General features: G+C 36.8%; 1 protein-coding gene across 2 annotated transcripts in view; it reads left to right on the top strand.

Annotated features, from left to right (window-relative positions):
- Positions 1–19,782, top strand: part of FGF14 (fibroblast growth factor 14) — a 693,522-nt gene that overhangs the window by 167,715 nt on the left and 506,025 nt on the right. The window contains exon 1 of one of the 2 annotated variants that reach the window (XM_055096976.3): positions 13,925–14,161. The exons of the other annotated variant lie outside the window; for it this stretch is intronic. Within the exon in view, the coding sequence (XP_054952951.1) occupies positions 14,149–14,161 (13 nt within the window). The 5' untranslated portion in view covers positions 13,925–14,148. Of the gene's footprint in view, positions 1–13,924; positions 14,162–19,782 lie in introns of those variants that run through there. 2 annotated transcript variants of the gene reach the window in all.

The raw sequence follows: 19,782 nt of genomic DNA, 5'->3' as shown, positions 1-19,782 counted from the left end.
AACAAGACTTTACTTCTCCTACCCAAACAGTGCTTTAAAGTATCACTCATCCATACAGTCTTTTCTACACATGGCTTCTCCATACACAGAAAGTAAATGGAATTCCAGGTTCCAATGTCATAACTCATACACATCGCTGGGGAGATGACAAACGTGTATGTTTCATAAGCTCAGATGTAATTTATGACTAATATGCATTCAATGTGTCTGACATATATATGTATATATATTAATGAAGTATGTACAGAACTTGAGAGAATAATTCTGAACACTGTGAAGATAGTAATGTAATCTCTCAACATTTCAGAAAAAAATGTTGAAAATTGCCTATTATTTAAAAATTATTTTATTTTATTTTTAATTATAGTAAAATGCACATAACATAAAATGTGCCATCTTAACCATTTTTAAGTGTATATTTCCATGGTACTAAGTACCTTCACATTTAAGTGTATATTTCCATGGTATTAAGTACCTTCACATTTAAGTGTATGTTTTCATAGTATTAAGTATCTTCACATTTAAGTGTATGTTTCCATGGTACTAGGTACCTTCACATTTAAGTGTATGTTTCCATGGTACTAAGTACCTTCACATTTAAGTGTATATTTCCATGGTATTAAGTACCTTCACATTTAAGTGTATATTTCCATGGTATTAAGTACCTTCACATTTAAGTGTATGTTTCTATGGTATGAAGTACCTTCACATTGATGGTGGTGATGTGTACAACCATCACCACCTTCCATCTCTAGGGCTCTTTCCATCTTGCAAAACCCAAACTCTGCCTGTTAAACCACTCCACATTCTCCACTTTCCCCAGTCCCTGGCAACCACCTTTCTACTTTCTGTCTCTGATTTTGACTAATCTAGATACCTCATGTAAGGTGGACAGTTGTCTACCATATAGTAGTCAAATATGGAAGAGCATAGTTTATTTAACAGTTGAAGATAGATGTTTAAAAACTTGACAAGAAACCAATTAGAAGCACATTAAAAGTCAGCATGATGCAAATAGATGCTTCAGTTACTCACTGACCTCATTGTTTTGTGTGTCAACAACAGTAAGCTTCCTGGAAAAGTGTCTGGGTTGTGTGTCGACAAGAGTAAGCTTCCTGGAACAGTGGCTGGGTTTTCTACTAATTTATATAGGCAGTATGATGTCATAGAAGATTCTCTTATCTGACTCCATCTTCAGCTATGGGGAGTCACGTGTTTCATCTACAGAATTAGGGAGTTGCACCAGAGATGATCTCCCAAGTTCACTCATTTGCTTAACAATTTAATTCAAGCTCTTCCTAGTAGCAGGCTCTGTTATAGGTGCTGGGGGTACAGCTGTGAACAAAACAGGTAAAAGTCCCTGCCCTGGTGGAACTTGCATTCCAGTGGGGGAAGCTAGACAAAAAAAAGCAAGTTAAATAAAAAAAATGAGGCTGGATGCAGTGGCTCAGGCCTGGAATCCCAGCACTTTGGAAGGTCAAGGTGGGTGGATCGCCTGAGGTCAGGAGTTCGAAAACAGCCTGGCCAACATGGTGAAATCCATCTCTACTAAAAATACAAAAATTAGCCGGGTGTGGTGGGCGCCTATAATCCCAGCTACTTGGGAGGCTGAGGCATGAGAATCGCTTGAACCCAGGAGGCGGAGGTTGCAGTGAGCCGAGATCATGCTACTGCACTCTAGCCTGGGCAACAAGCGTGAGACTCTGTCTCAAAACAACAACAACAACAACAACAAAAATGGCATATTAGATGCTGAGGAATGCTTTGGTAGAAAAATGAGTCATAAGGGAATGGTGTGAGGTGGGACCAGAGGAGGCTGCACTGAGAAAGTGAGAGGGGCAAGACCTCAGGGGAAGAAGGGAGGGCTGCACAGATGTCTCAGGCAGAGCAGGCAGCACCGGAAAAGGTGGGGGACACTCCTTTTGGACCAGCATATAATTTGGTTAAAGCCTCTCCTGTTTCACCTAATATATGATAAGCACATTTCAAGATAAAACTACTACTTTATTGTCATCAAATATAAAAGTAATTTTTTATTCAGGGTTTTCTAATACTCATCTATAAAGGCATTTCTTTCCCACATGGCATGTGTTACAGGGTGTTTAACTTAAAGCAATTGTAAAAGAAAAGCCTGAAGAAATAAGTCTACAACGATTTACATCGTGTTTATTTTTGTGTCAAAATATATGTTAAAATATACATGAGCTATACTAAGGGAATCAAGAGAAGATCATAATTGCTCTTATGACTTGGGATTTAGAATTCTTACATTTTCACCTAAAATCAACTTGTTAATTATTCACAATTTTATGTTTTATTTCTATATGTCAAAATAAAAGAGAAGGGTTCAGATTGATATTTGCAAATGCTTCTCTGAAAATAAAACATTGTAGATGTGGTAGTTTTATTTGCAATAAATAAAAAACCTAACAGAATATAATTGTCACTGAATGTTTGCCTAGAGTTATTTCTTATTTAAATTTCTTGTGATAGCTTGATAGGATATATAGCATTGCAACTTACTGTTTAGGTAAAGTTGTTGTTGATGTGGATGTGAAAGTTATTTTTAGTTTTATTCTTTTCTTCAGCTTGTAGCTCCATATGACTGTGATTTTTTTTCTACTTTTAATCACCTAATAGCTAAAATAAAAACATGTTAAACATTTAGTGTTAACTGTAGTTAGGTTTGTTCAATGTATGTGTAATACATGACTTTGGATACTTAGGTGTAAATTCTTGAGGGATTCATTTATTTAATTTCATGTTTATAGTAGTCTGCCTCTTTCTATTGATTAGCAAAACAAGTGGGAATAAGGATTAGAAAAAATAAAAATAAAATCCCTACATAAACCACAGCACACTCTAATATAGTTTGCACTTTAGTCTCAGGCTATTTTCTCTATCACAATCAGCAACAGCTAATAATAGTATCAGTTAATTGAGCATTTTTTATGTGTCAGAATTTTTGCATTCATTCTTTTGTTTAGCCCTTATAATGACCCTGTGAGTTGGGAATTACTGCCATACTGACTATCTTGCAGGTGGAGAAACAGAGTTTTAGAGAGCTTAGGTAATTTGCCAATGTGTTTCAGCCAGAAAGAGGTGGAGTCAGTTATCTGAATTCAGACTGTCCTCTTGATATCACTGGATTGATGAGATCTGACTTCTCTGTGCTCTTTCTCTAGCAGGTTCTCATGAGTAATGAGATAGCCATTGGACAGGTCACAGGAGGGAGGACATAACATATGCTATATTTGGCTGGTTTGTCAGTTACTGAATGCTTAAGAAGTAACATAATTCTAAAATAGCATAATTAGTATATTTCTGTTATAAATCTCAAGAATTGTGGCTTACAGTTCTTTAATTCTATCGATGAAGCTGTTTTACCCCACAGACCCTGCCTTCTGCTCTTGCTTTAAATGATTTTTCTCATTTCTAAACATTTCTAGCCTATTCTTGTAGCCAACTCACCTCCTGTCACTGCTGTTCACAAAGAATATTTTTCCAGATTCATAGGACACCAAAAGGTGAAGGAGATTACTTTTTAAAGACATAAACGGATCAAAATGCAAAGCAGAGTACTTATTTTATGTGACCTTGATAAGCTGTTGATTTGCAACCTGCTGTTCCGTGTAAACAGCTCTTTCACCATTAATTTAAAATTCAGGACTTAAAAAATGATCCATATATTTCACAACATATTAAATTTGTATCTGAGAGACAGAGAAACTGAGACAAATATTTTTAGTGGCAACTTGGCTCACCAGATTGACAGATATCAAAGTATGACATTATAGACAAAAAAGAAAAGGGAAATAATTCAGTGGAAATAATACATTTTGAATCAAGATACCCCAGGTCAGATTCCATCTTCTCCACTTACTACCTCTGAGACCTTGAGTATGTCATTTTAACTCTTTAAATCATTTCTTTACCAGGTGAATACAGATAACTTCTCCCTCAATTAGTTTGAATATTAATGATACCTATAAAATATGGCTTTATCCATCTATAATTATACATTTATTTAATAGAAGTTTCAGTAATATTATTGCATTTTTTTCCAATGCTCTTTACAGGTATTATGGCAAATTACAAATAAATGCTCAGAGGGTTTCCATCTACTCGATCTTATAACTGAGATGGGTTAGGTCTTTGAGGAATAAATGACACAAGTTCTTCCCAGAATAACTAGCACACTAATAGACATATTAGCAAAGTGCACACACACCTCCTTTTTCTGGACTGTTCTTTACCCTTTCCACCTGCTACTGCCTGCAAAGTCCCCTGGAGTCACATCCCTCATGAGGCCCACTCCCCAACACTGGAATTGGGCTAGGAAGGGGGAGCTGGTATAAATGAACCACTTTTTCCTTTGTACTCCCAATATACCTTTTATGGAGCTCTAAATACAGGACCCTTTTATTTTAGTTTGTCATTGCAGTGTTTGTTTATACCTTTCTATTCCCTGGTAGACAGGGAGCGCCTTAAGGACAAAGGTTATCTTCTTAACTTTGGTATCTGTCTTAGTCTGTTCTTTCAGGCAGCTATAAAGAAATATCATAAACTCAGTGGTTTATAAGCAACAAGCATTTAATTCTCACAGTTCTAGAGACTGGGAAGTCCAAGATCAAAGCACTGGCAGATTCAGTGCTGTGTGATGAGGGCCCACTCCTCATAGACAGTGACTTCTAGCTGTGTTCTCACATAGTGCAAGGAACAAACAAGCTCCCTCGGGCCTTCTTATAAGAGCACTAATTCCAATTATGAGGGCTCTGCCCTCTTGACCTAATCTCCTCCCCAAATTCCCACCTCCTAATACCATCACCTTGGGGGTGAGGATTGCAATATGTAAATTTTGGAGGAATGTAAACATTCAGACCACAGCAGTATATCAGTGACTAGTACAATGCCTGGAATAGAATCGTCATTTAATGAATTGAATAACAGAAGGCTGTTCAGTTTGAGGAAGCCTTCCACAGCATGCTCAAATAATTCACCCTAAGTTCACCTCTGATCTGTCCACTGTCACAATTCAGAGTTAATCTGGAAAATTTGGAATTAAAACTCCTTTAGTCTTCATTAAATCCTAAATCTCCAATTATAGCCATTGGTAAGTACACACTTAGCTGTTGGAAATGCAACACTTATTTTATTAACCATGACCAAGGCCTGAGAAGCCTTGAGGTAGGATAAAGAAGGAGAATCCAGAAGAGGAGGCTGAGAAGGAGGGACTAGAGAGGGAAGAGGACAGCCAGGAGAGTGGTGTCTTCCAAGCCAAGAGAGCAGCCCATGTTCAGGTAAAGGCAGTTGTCTGCCATGAAAATCCTCATTAGTCACAACTTTAGGATCTTTTATACCTACCCTTACCAGTAGCAAGAAATAGTGGAAAGAATAATGGACAGTGCCCACAAAATATAAGTTCATTTCTCCTATTCATCACCATGTCTCTGCGCCACACATCATCTGTGAAACGGTGATAATAGTCGTTCTAAGCTGTAAGCTTGTTGTGGGGATGAAGTTGTACAAGTCATGTGAGATTTTCTGCATGGAGTCCTGCATGTCTTAAGTACTAAGTAAACATTAGTTATTAATACTCTTGTTGGTTGCATGATTTAAATGAAATTAGGACAACAGAGCTTAATGTAGTCATGTAAGATTTTGGAGTCTAGCAAACGAAGGATATCCATAAAACTCACAAAGTCTGCTGTGAGTGAGAACTCCCAGGCAGCATTGGCTCCTTCTAGGTCTTCTAAGTGTGAGGGCAAGGTTGGACTCTGACATCTTCCCTGGGGTGCATAACCATTCAAGAGGCAGCCAAGAAAAACAGATATTCTGCTTCCTCAATACAGAAGGAAGTGAGAATATGAAATAAAGGAACATTAGAATAAAATGATGTTAGGAGGAGAGAAGACAACATTCAGTAGTCTTGAGAACTGTATGTTTAAATCAACCCAAAATATATTCGAGACTGTGCTTAAAATATACCTAACAATGGACAGGGAGGAGGTTTTATATTTTAATATTCAGCTTGCATAGGACAGAGGTGTGCTATGTTTAGAAGACAGTATAGCAGAACTGTTAAGAGCACACTTTTAGAATCACTGAAACAAAAATTCTGGTACTAGCATTTATTTAGTGTGCAATAACAGGAGGATTCTTGACTTCCCTAAGCCTCTGCTTTCTTATCTGTAAAATGGGAGTTATTATAGCCAACTCCTCAGGGTACTTTCAATATGAAACTAGATAATGTTAACAAAAAACTTAGCAAAGGGTTTGGTGCCTAAGAAAGGATCAGTGAGTACAGATAATGTTAGTATAATTGAATATGATAGATGAATGAATGGATAGGAGAACATTGTTTTCAATCTCAAGGAAAAGGATATTAAGTATTCATTAGGCAATTTTAGTTTCAAGCTTCTTTAATCATATGCTATTCAATTAATACCTCTGAGTAAGTTTAAGGGGCAGAGGGCACCTTCAGTGTTAGAGAGGAAGATAATGAGATTTTGATTGACTTTAGTGTTCTGTTTGTTTCGTTTTCACCATTTCCTAAATGGCACCCCTACCACATAGGAATGTATCTTAATTTTGTAAAGCTACCATTGAGAAACTAGAAACTACATTTTGTGTTGGTGAAGAAGAAAAACTGTCCAACATACCTGAGGATAAATATAGTGGGATAAAGTTAACATCGTTCATTTTGGATGAAAACAAATCTTTGAAACAGGGAAAACTGCCATGAGGAAGAAATCAAAAGAGCATGTTTCCATTTTGCCATTTCACAGTTAGCAAACATGAAAGAAAATGTTGGTCAACATAAACGTTCAATAAGAAAACTTGGCTGTTACTCAATGAGGAATGAAGAGTATCATATGCAGAGTTTCCCTTGGTAAACATATTTAAAATAAATAAATCTGGAAGTGTCTGAGAGTCAAAAATGTGGTGCATGCAATATATGATGTAAAACAAAGGCGGGTGGTTTACGTAGCTCAGCAGACAAGACGCCAGATGGTATGTATGCTTGATTGAAAGTACCCACCTGTTATTCTGCAAACACAATGGGAGGAACAGAATCCTACATTTCCTTATCCCCTTTATTGAGGACTCTCCTTCTTTCATACTTAATATTTTTATATTACCTGTATCTATTATTCTAGGTTGCAAGAAGTCCTTTTGGGAAGGCAGAGTATAAATAATGTAGTTTTATTAATAGATAAGTATTAGTAAAACTTTGCATTAGAAGATGTATGACTGACATTGGATAGAGTTGTGTGATGTAGAGTAATATTCCTCATGGTGTACACATCATAATTATGTTTGGGAAACATGAATACCGACTACAGGTCTTTGTGATAGACATCAGGGTGGGGACGCATAGGGGACAAAAATGTACACAATTTTGTGTCTGCTCTCAGAGAGATTACATAGTAGGAGAGGAAGACCAAGTATTAAAAAATAGAATAAAGGCAAGTGCCCCAAATCTTTGTCATTAATTTTGACTGGAAGAGAGGCTTAGGAAAGATGAGACATTTAAGCATTGCATGGAGGAAAAAAGAAGTAGATCTCCCTTGGCAGGTGGATAGGCTAGGACATTCCAAACTGAGAAAAAGCAAGAAAAAAATTCCATGAAGCAAGAGAGTATGTAACAGCCCTAAAGGAGTAGCCTATAGGATTCCCTAGTTGGATGGAATGGGAGGCAGAAAGAGATAGGGCTTGAGTGTTATAATAATATTATAGGCTTTATTTTGAGAAAAATAAGAATCCATTAAATATTAAACTGGGAAGAAAAATGGCCAGGACTAGACAGGCAGTCATGTTTGAAAATAAGCTCCAGGAATTTGATAGAATATAGGAAAAGTGGCTCTTAAATGTATATTGGGGGAGGAAATGGAGTTAAATATGATCTTAATGTTCCCGGCTAGGATGTCAAGGTTAAAAATTGGTACCATTAACCATTTTCTGTAGAAAATACAGAAAGAAGAGAGGTTTGAAAAGGGGGTAGAGGAAGGAAGGTAGAATATGTGGTTAAACTGATAAATTGAATTCTGGTGGCTGTTCATGAGAAAAATGTGCTGACAGTGTTAGAAATAAAGATTTGGCTTAAGTGGGCTGCAGACATAGATTTGAGAACCATCATAATCAAAGCGGTAATTGTAAGAGAGTAGATGATGTTCCCTAAAGAGATCAGGTACAATGAGAACTAAAAGGCCAAAAACTGGAAGAATAAGCAGATTTCAGAGATGAAGACAGAACTTACAAAAGGAGACTGAATAATGTTCAGAGAAATAAGAGGAAAGCCAGGAGGAAGCATTGTTGCTGAAGTATTGAAGCTTAAATGTTGAAGAACATCTCAAAAATATTACATTCCAAAATATTATCTATTGTCAAAAATTGAATAGAATAAGAAAATAAGAATATTGAAATACGCATTATACAGACAGCAGTAAGAATAGTTTTAGGAGATAAATGGGATAACTTTAAAATTAGCATAGCTAGCTATTATTTATGGAGCTCTTTCTTTGTTCCTGGTCTATTAGCTAGAATCCTCACAACACTCTAGTGAGATAGGTTTCAGCATTAGTTCATTTTTCAGTGGAGGAAACTGAGGCATGGAAAAGTCAGATGGCTACCTTAGGATCATAGAGCTAATAAATGACCAAGCTCTGATTCAAACCCAGGCCATCTGGCTGAAGAGCCCACCTTTGTAACCACCACATATAGCATCTTAGGAAGTGTGCTGTAAGGGACGGGCCAGCTGGCAGACTTCCTGGTGGACTATCATTTGGAGGAAATTGCAACACGCATGAACCAAAGTATAATTAACCCAATGTCAATTCAATGTCAATGTCGATGTCAACTGAAGTTGCCAAGAACTTTAAGTGGACAGGTAAAAACTCTTCCAAGGATGCTTTCACAAATTGAAACAATGAATAAATATGCGGCCACGACCTCAACTCAGGGACTATCTCAATGACAGTTGCTGCAAGTGGTCAGTTACAATGTGTACATCCTGTAACTGAAAAGATGCATGGCAGAAGCTTGTTTTCAAGGAAAATATAATTTACTTTATTACCTAAATGTTAATTGCTTTAATATGTCTCCATAGTAATATTGCAATAGAAAACCAAAAAGAAGATATATTTTGCAGAGCTGAGAGTCAAAACAGTTTTTATAAACATTTTTGAATCAGCCTTCTAATCTGTAATTTTCTTCTGCCTTTAGTGTATACTCAGGGACCTAATATTATCAGTTAGAGGTGATTGGAAATGAGCAAAATGAAGGACAATTCTAAATCAGTTAACAGCATAGGTTTAGTTCATGAAATAAATCCCTTATTGAACTGATGGAGAGACATACAATTTGCATTCATAAAAATTGTCTTCTCTAGTGCAGCATAAAATAAAGGAAGATAAAATAATGGTTTGAAAGGGCTTGAAATAATTAGCCTGTCCAGAGGGCTAGCCTGGTCTAGCCCTGAATGAGCGGGTAGTTAAAAGTGGAGGTATAGTTACTCTGTCTAGCAATGTCACCTTGAAGAGGTGGATGTTGAAGTACTGGAGATTTAGGGGAAAGTCGGGGTTGAAGAAAGATTTTTTTGGGATTCAAGGGCTTGTCCATGGGCTAAGGGGAAAGGCCAGTGAATTGAGGAGGGAGAGAGAGGGATTGAAAGGGGAGCTGCAAAGAAGGAAGCAGGTTTCAGAGCTCCGAAGGCCTGGGGGACAAAACTCACAGGAGGAGGAGCTCTCGTGGAGGAGGAGAGCTTTCTAAATCAAGAGGTAAGACAGGGCTGAGACGTGGGGAAGCATGTGCTGTCTTGGGGAGAGGCTGCGACTGTGATCCTCAGGAGGGCTCCTCTTCAGGGAATTCTGCTGGGAATTGGGGGCTTGGCATAGGGAAGATATTTAGAACATTTCTGTGAAGGAAGGGGAGCAGAGAGTAAAATGTTTATGGCTCAGCATTGAGGACGAGGTTGCAGTTCAGTGCACCAACTTAGTTTACAGTGTGTTAAACATTTCCTCCTTGAGGCATCTTTTAAGACAGCCATGATTATTGTTCATCAAGGTATTTGCTCAAAGGGATAAAACTAAAGCTAATGTTTGAGTAATTATATAATGTCTTATATTTGATGGAAATACATTATGTAGTATAGTTTCGTTAGGCTCAGAGACATGAGGATACTTAGCAGCATATTGAATAGTTTAAAATCTATTTGGTATACATGACACAAGTTACCGTCTAGAAATACTGTCTTCAGCAATCCTTGGTTCTTTTAAAAAATTTTTTTTTGGCAATTTCAGTTGGATAGGACCCTGAATGTTGCCCTCTTTTTGTCCTAGGACAACTTGTGGTAATGATAAATGGGATCTATTAATTCAACATAGCGACATTCGAATCTATAATATGATGGTGCACCAAAAAGTTGACACCCCTATAACCCTGAGCACACGGTTTTACACAGTACAATGAAATATCTTCTTTCTTAGGAAAAGATCACTTCTCCACCACAGATCTGATACTGAAATGACATTTTTATTACTAATTTTTACACTAAAAATTCCTTTAATCTGGTGTTTCTTTGCAAGCCCTGCAAAGACCCTGCCGATGTAATACGGGGGAGAGCTACTTTCATCCAAGGGCTGTTGGAATGCATAGTAATGCGAGAGAGCCTTTTGGAGATATGTTTTCCTTATTTAATTTTTACTATTAATAATGATAGGAAAAAGTTATATGATGAAAATAATCTTTCTACTTTTTCACAACCAAATATCTTTATTAGTTACAATATGTTTATACGTGTTTATGTATGAAAAGAGAAGCCAAATGATAGAAAAATAATGCCATTTCAGAGGCTGTAGAGACGTGTCTCTCACCATCCTGATTAATCTGTAACTCAATTCAGGTTCTTATTACCATTATGTTATTCTGTCATTTATATCAGAATGAAAACTAAAAAAGATTAATATAATAATATTCTAAATTAGGATGTTTTGTTTTGAGACAGCGTCTTGCTCTGTCATCCAGGCTGGAGTGCAGTGGCATGACAATAGCTCACTGCAGCCTCAAACTCCTGGGCTCTAGGGCAGAACATTTTATAAGTTATGCTGGTAAACTATGGTAGCAACGTTTGGGATAGATATTTATAGAGATTGAAACAGATAGGATAAATGTGAATTATGACAGTAGATGGAAAATATAGGCAAAGACCCTGTTGATTTTTAAGTGTTTCAAAAGTGGAGTAAAGTCCTTCTGAAAGCCATAGACCAAAAGTCCTTCTGAAAGCCGTAGACCATCGTAAATAACTGTCACCATGCAGAGGAAAAAAGCAGAATAAAACTGTCATATCAAATGTAGATAAGAGGGAGCCTAACAAAATTCTAGTCCTTCTTAAATAATATTTAAACCACAAAGCTGACAAGAGTACTTGCAGTGATCCCAGGGGCAGCACTGAAAATGGAATTAATTGGGAGGATTTACAAATAAATAATTTTGGTGCCTTTTGGATCTCCAGTAGCCAGGACAGTTTTCACTCTTGAACTGACAAGCTCCCAGTTTCTGTGCATTGCCCTCTTCCCCAAACCAGATACCTGTCTCTATGTCTAGCTAGTCACTGATGTTGCTTCAGAGTCACCAGCCATATTTTTTAGTAAAGTGGTCTTACATACACCCTTACCCCCACTCATACTAAATTTTGGTAAAAGTGTGAACTTGTGACTTTAGCATTTTTCTGGGGTGATTTTTCTCTAGGTAATTTGAAACCTATATTTGGAACTGTAGAAAATGAGGTTTTAAACAAAGTGAAAGCTAGCATATTCCAGGATAGTTTAACTGACCCAGATAGCATCCCGATAGATGATGAAAGACTTCTATTGACAGCTTATTTCTACATAGTCTCTTAAAATATGATTTCAATATATTTCCTCCATTTTCTCCTAAGTAGGGTCTTGGGCTGCATTAATGGAGGCCTTGACCTGGATTTTGGTATGTAATCAGCACTTCGGGCTGGACAGATTCCCTTAGAGGACTATGTTCATTTCTGATGCTGTATTTCGAGAAGGACATTGATTAGAGGAGTGTGTGTTCATGAAGAATGAGCAGGATAACCACAAAGACTACTCAAGGAGAATGGGATGCTTACCCTGGGGAAGAAACATCCTGAGTGACACAGGATTGCTGACCTATATCTTAAAAGAGTATCCTCTAGAAGTAGTAGAACAAGCTATCTGCATTTTTCTTAACAGTTAGAACCAGTGGGAAGGAGGTACAAGGAAGATGATTTCAGCTCAAAAGAGAATTCTTTAACAGCTAGGGATGCCCTTCTCTGTAATAACTAGGACTGCCTTAGGAGCTTATGACTACTGGAGGTATTTAAGCTGGCGATGGCAAACCATTGGTCAAGGTTTCTTAATTTGATATAAGGCTGCAATGCATGTCTTTAATAATGCCTTCAACTTTCAGAATTACATACGTTGTCAAACAAATAATGGTTGACCAGATGTCTGCCAAACACTGTGCTAGTGCAAGGCTGAATATAAAATGAACCCTGCCAGAAGATCTAGCAATCAAATTAGGGGAAATGGCATGTATAAGACTAAGTATAATACACATAAGTGTAAGTGCTCTAATAACAGTGTAAAGAAAGTCCTCAAAAAACCCTAGGAATAGCAGTGGATGAATTCAGCAAATACTTACTACATACTTACGATGCTATAGACAGGCATTTTGCTATATTCTATGTTCAGAGTGAGACTGAGCTTCATAGTCTCTGAAGACTGTATGGGGTAAGGAGGATTTGGAGGTGTATAATAAGTTTCATAATAGTACCAGTTTTTGAGAATCAAAAAGTATTGTTGCTAAAGATAAACAATTTCTGACTCCTGATCATTTTCTAATCTGTGATAGAATTTCTAGTGTCCACAGAATTAAGTGGTTTCGGACAATCAGTGGACACTTATTTATTAGATGCCAAGTTTGTTTTAGTTAGTATTGGAAATGTAAATACAAAAGACAAGAATTTTACCTTCAAGGAACTTGTAGTCTAGTTAGGAAATTAAGCAATGACATAAAATAATTAATAATTTAAAAATTTGACAAATGTTTATTGCACTGTAATTCTACATTTGCAATTGAACTTCAACATGACTTTCATCCCACCTCTTTGTAAATTATCTGTTAGTTCAAAGAGCTTGTGATCACATTTTCACTTTTAATCTGTGTGTGTGTGTGTGTGTGTGTGTGTGTTTGTGTGATATCATTCATATCAACCCAGCCCTCAAACATATATTCTGAAAGGCTGAAATGGCTGTGCATGTTTCTATTATATGTGGTCTCCTTTTAAAAGAAATTTCTCCCTCTCACGTACTCAGCTCCTTAAGGACAGGATTCTAGCTTGTTTTTCGGATCCCTTTCTGTGGAGCAGTGATAGAAAATGGGTTTAGATTTATCATCTTATCAAATTAGTTTCTTCTTTCACTCAGTTTTCTTAAAAGACCTAAATTTTCTAAAATTTAACCTTCCGTCCTTTGGTATTGGTGGGTTTGTGTTCATTAGATAATTGTGGCTTCAAATTTATTTCATTAAATTTCCATCTGAAAAAAAATCACTTAATCCCCAAATTTAGTTCTCTTTTGATAAGAGTTGTCTCCATAATGCAGTTTGCCTAAAATCACATAGATATGTTTGTAAATATTCTGTTATTTAATTATTTGCATTGCTAGAGTACCTAGAGTTAGTTGAACATTGAAAACCAAGCAAGGGCTCTTGCGAAACATTCTTTCACAGAATCTGTTGTATGTCCGCTCTCCTTCTAACATGAAGAATGTTAATGCTACCATAACCTATTTACAGAGTACTCTTAAACTGTCATTCACTTTTATACCTGTTATCTCAATACCCCTGTGTAGTGCATTTCCTTATTTTACAGACAGGAAGAGGAATGTCAAGGAGATTAAGTGATTTGTCCAAGATTATACCACTAAAGAGAGGCTGAGCTGAGACCAACAGGCCTGTCTCATGAGCATGAGTAAGAGCCAGCCGGGCTGATGTTAACTTGTATAATCTTATGCTCTGGAAGGTGTGCGTGCCACGAATCCAATAAGGAGCACATTAGTAAATGCAACTTGCAGACATCATGTGAAGTGACTCTTGATGCCAAGAGAAGGTACAGCAACCTAGAAAATGTGCTTTTGAAAAATGTATATAATGCCTTGAAAAACTCTGTTATTTTAAAGCAAGAACGTGATCAAATATTTTACTTTTGTGCATTAGACAGGGAAGACTAACTAAGGAGAATAACGGCAGTATTTTAACCATCTGCAGTGTTTTGAATTGTATGTTGGCGAGTACAATAAGTAAAAATATATCTAATGTCTTGAAACTTCAAGATATGTAGCTGTCCTTCTTAAATTTCTGTGTTTAAAAAGGAATGTCTACATAAAATACACATTTTGGATTTTATGTGTAGATCTAGAGTTTATCATGTTGATGACTAAAAGTGAGACTTATTTAGAAATTTTTTCTTTGGAATCTATCTTCTTAGTGAATTGCTTATATGACATTTTTATTTCCATTCTTAAATGAAAAATATAATCACATATTTTTGTTAAGATAATTACTAAAATAAGATTAAAAATTAGATGCCTCTTCTCAAGTAAAAGCACTTTTACAGGGTTGGGACGTATGAGCAGAAAAGTTTAGAATTCAAAAAGACTAAATACAGAAGACATTTTAGAAATTCAATTTTCATCCAACTTTTAGCTTTTATGGAAGGGAAAATGGAAATCCAGAAATCTAAGGTCACTTACTGGAATATTATTATTCATATTAATAATTATCATATGAAAACTACATTATATGGAATTATTACATCACTTACTATTACATCACTTACACTTATGTTGTATTATACTTAGTCTTATACAAATGTAGTTTTCCAATGATAATTATTAGTATAAATGCTACTGTTAACAAGATTAAATTCAACCATAACCACACTATAAAATACAAGTAATGTCCCTGGGTTAGGTTTCACAAATACATATTTCTTGAGAAGCTCTGAACATGTCTCAGGCTTAACTAAAAGAAAATCTTTTGCCTTTTAATTGTCATTATTGGCTTCACTTTGATCATTTAATAGAATTCAGAACTGTGAATTGTGAATTGGGGCTTGAGATATACAAACTGAGTATATTTTAGTATCAATTTCAACAGCTGAACACCACCAAAATGGTAATCCAGCCTTCCAATTTCAGGAGGAAGTTAAAAAGTAAACATTGTAAATTTCTGCCTGAAGCATATTACTTTTTCTTTCATGGTTGGAAGTATCATATGTCCAAATTCCAAACCAATTTCCACAAGCTCAGAAGGTTCAATTCTACAACTAACTTTAGCAAGATATGAAATGGAAGAATTTCACTCAGCAGTAGAAATCTAGGGAGCAGGGGTTGATGTCAAGTCCTGGGTGAAGAAGTCCTTCTTCTGTCTCTGGGGTAACCATTGCATGGAGGTAGCAGCCCCAGGAGGTAGGGCAAGAAAATGCACCTCCATGTAAGCAGGCAATGGGAGACTCCAGAGATGCTGGGAGTGGACGCAACACCCAAAGGCCCACACAGGAAACAGAAAATGTCTTTTATCCAACCAGTGTAGCTGCTTTGAAGCAAGAGAAAATGTCAAAAGAAAAAGAGGACAATTTGAGTTAGCACAACGGGGTGACTAGAGTCAACAGTAATTTATTGTAGATTTCAAAATAACTAAGAGTATAATTGGAATATTTGTAACACAAAGAAATGATAAAAGCTTGAGGTGTTGGATACCCCATTTTCCCTGATGTGATATGTGATTATTATGCATTGTATGCCGGTATCCAAATACGTCATGTACTGCATAAATATATACACCTACTATGTACCCATAAAAATTAAAATTAAAAATAAAAAGGACAATTTGAATATTATGCAGACATGAAAATTGATGAGTTAAAAATGAATTTGCTCTTAAGAGAGCAATTTATAATCTTAGGTTTATAAAATGAAGAGAAAAGAGTGTACAGGTTTATATTACTACATATTCATATAAATGCATATATATGAGTGTATCGTTTTATGAGTAAGCATAAAAATGAGGATAAAAACACCCCAAGGTGGTGACATTAAATGGATGTGCCAAAGATGCAGGCGAAAAGAAAAAGATAAAAAAGGGTGAGAGTTATGGCACCCTAGCTTAATTTGGTGGCCCTTTAACATAGAAATAAATATGATGGGATTCAATGATGGGAACCCCATCATTGACCACCAACCTGAATGATGGGATTTTTCCTCTAATATTTGATATTTTCTTCCTTCTAAGTTTTCTTGCAACCACCCAGAAGATTCCGAGTTCTCCACAATTCAACTAGGAATTCTAGCTATTTCTGTTACAGTTTCCAAACAAAAAACTGCTCTCTCCCCTCAAATTCTAATTTCCCGTGGCCAGCTGTGCTCTCCCACATGCTGCAGGTCCAGCGTGGGCCTGATGGACCCTTTTCTTGTGGAGTCAAGGTCTATTCTGATGTGGTCAAAGCTCTAGCTCTCAGTAATATTTGCTGAACAAATCAGATGGAAGGAAACCTCTGCTTTGTGGTCAGGGCTTTTTATTCAAGCAGAGCTCTGGCATTGAGGAGAAAATACGGATTTGATGAAAGATCTTCTTTCAAGCTGAGATTGATTTCCTCTTGGAATCAATACTGCATTTGCAGAGTTGGGCAAAGCAAAATTGATGAAGGTCCCAAGGCAGATTGTGCTAGTAAAAAATGGAGCACACGAATACAAGAGAGAGTCCTCTCTTGAAACGGGCAGAATTTGGCTTCTGAGGGGAATTTTCTAAACAATTTAAAATACTAATTTGTAAATATATGTGCATATTTTTTTTACTGTGCAATATGGGCTTGATCTGCACAGCCATGATGGAGTTGGGCTGGTCCTGAACCCAGCCACCAGTGTTCCGGGCTTTCTCAGCTTACTCTGGTTGGCACAGTTCTGCAGCAGAGTGCTCCCCTCATCAAGGCAGCACTTCAGCTGGGGCCATCTCAGCTGTGGCGCTTCGCCGGTGGACCTCACATTTGCTGCGTTGGTTGCATGTTGCTCTGCCTGCGGAGTTGTGTGAAACAGGGCTGACTTCTGACATCCTTATTAATTACTTTTCTTTTTCTGAGTCAACATCTTCTTTCTCTGATTCTCATGTTTGCCACTATTCCGGGAAATTAAATTCCAATTTAATTACACAGAGTGGGCTTTTATTTGATCCCCATTAATAATTATGAAATGTAATGTCTTGAGCATTGAAATGCCTATTCATCTCATTTGTGGCAAATGATCTTTTAAAATATAAAAATGATTTTTTAGCTAATAGTAAATTGAGGTATTTTCTGCACAGTGGTTGTAACACTGAGATTAGGTCTGTTAAATTCTTGACTACTGTTTTCTTTAGAACAGAAATGTCTCTATGAGGGTTTTGATAGTGGCTTATTCTTCTCCATGGAAGAAGATAGCAATAAAACTGTGTGTGCATGTAGTTTATTTTTTTACTCCCAAAGTATCTTAGAATTGCATTGCTTTAAAGTCTTCTTTAGAGAATATCAAGTTTTCTTTTCTGGGAATTAGTGGTTAGCTCATAAAGTTTTAAATTGCCATTGTATTAAGAATGTTCACTACTGGGTATGTATGTAAAGGAAATGAAAACAATATGTCAAAAAGATACCTGCACTCTTGTGTTTATTGTAGCCCTATTCACAAATAGCCAAGATATAGAACCAACCTGTGTCCATCAGTGGATGAATGGAAAGAGAAAATGTACATCTACACAGTGGAGTATTTTTCAGTCATAAAAAAGAATGAAATCCTGTCATTCGTGGCAACATGAATGAACCTTGGAGGGCATTATGTTAAGTGAAATCAGCCAGGTTTAGGAAAGCAAGTACAATATGACCTCATTCATATGTGGAATCTAAGAAGTTGTTCTCATTGACTTAGAAAATAGAATTGTGATTGCTAGAGGCTAGGGAGGGTCAGGGGAGAGGAGGATGGTGAAAAATTGGTCAATGGGTACTAAGCTATGGTTAGATAGGAGGAATAAGTTCTGGTGGTCTATTGCATAGTTGGATGACTAGTTAACAATGATGTGTTGTATGTTTGAAAATAGCTATCGGAAAGGTTTTAGAATGTTCTGATCACAAACAATAAGTGTTTAAGGATATGCTAATCACCCTAATTCAATCATTATACAATTTACACATGTATCAAAACATGTTGTACCCCACATATATGTAAAATTATGATGTGCCAATCTTAAAAAAAGCAATGTTTATAATTCAATTTTGCTTTTACTATTGTTAAAATGTTTTATCTCCATTACTTAGAATACTGCGTGATGTGATCATAGAGCCTTCCATGTAACATTCGCTAGTGCCCTTGATTCTTTACCTATGTTACCTCAATCCTGCTGTGAATAAATGATTGTCCCCACTTTAAGGATTGTCCCCACTTTGAGGAAATGGAGTTTGGGGAGAGTTGAGCGACTTGGTTAAGATCATCTGGCTAGTAGATGGTGAAGCCAGGCATTCTATCTGGTAGAATGATGTGGCTTTCCCAAACCTCATCCTGTGTTATCTAAGAGCTACTCAGAGGTATGGAATGAGGCAAATAGATTTGGGCTCTGGATTGAGAGGCAGGCATAGCACCTGCAAATTCTATTCACATCCCAGCGATGCGAATCCCCTTTCTTCTTTTACCATGCTTTCATAGGGTTTTTTGTTTTTCTTTCTACCACTGCCTAACTGTATGCACCCTTTAGTCTCTTGGCTCTTCTGTAACTATTGACCTTCTCAGTCTGCACATCTTCTCCTGTGGATCCATTTCACATTTCTGGATCTAGCTGAACCTCTGTCTCTGACTTTTCTTTCTCTCACTCCATCTGCTTTGGCCACTTGAAAATTACAAAGTCAACTGCTACTCATCAGTGAATGAGAAGAGTGCTTTAAGAAGAGGAAACATGTGCCTAAAATAATGTACATAGCGTCGTCCCTATTCCCTTTTTCACTCAAAAATAAAAGAAGAGTTTCAGATGATTCAAAAACTCACAATCTACTTTTGAAAAGCATATTATCTCAGGAAGGATACAAAATGTTCTAATCAGAATTATATAAATAGCCTAAACATACACACACAGTAGTGTGGATGGTAAATATGGTTGTGGGCTGTGGGGAAGGGGCTCAGATCTGAAATAAAGGTAGGTTGGTTTAACCTGGCTGTTAGGACCAAATATCACTTAATTAGAAAGGCTTGATGCAGGCATAGGAACTAGAGATAATTTTTATTTGGGAACATAGGCTGTCTAGGAGAGTTCTTTTTACCTTTTCTGAGTTCTGAGCCAATTTGCCTGAAACATATGTCAGATTTATACTTTATTTTTAAGAGGTACAGAGAAAAAAATAAAGGAGTAAAAAGCAGTGCCAGCTTCTGCTTAAAAGATTATTTTTAAAAAGCTGGAATCAAATCAGTGAACTTCAAGTACATGTGTTATGTTATCAGTTATTCTAACTCAAAACCCATGATATGCTGATGTATCCAGTGCCGGAGCATGCTGACCTCGGAGGTTCTCTCACTTCTCTGTGCTCCCTCTGCCTCAGCTCTGTGCAGCTGGACCAGAAGAGTGGGAGCAATTAACCTGTCAGTGTCTCCCATTTTTAGTACCTTATAATTTGCATATGAACCAAAAGAAGAGGTAAATTGTGAAATTTTAAACTTAATT

This window comes from Pan paniscus, chromosome 14 (genome assembly GCF_029289425.2).
Source record: "Pan paniscus chromosome 14, NHGRI_mPanPan1-v2.0_pri, whole genome shotgun sequence".
Taxonomy (NCBI): Eukaryota; Metazoa; Chordata; class Mammalia; order Primates; family Hominidae; genus Pan; species Pan paniscus.
This window is presented reverse-complemented; position numbering and strand designations above follow the sequence as displayed.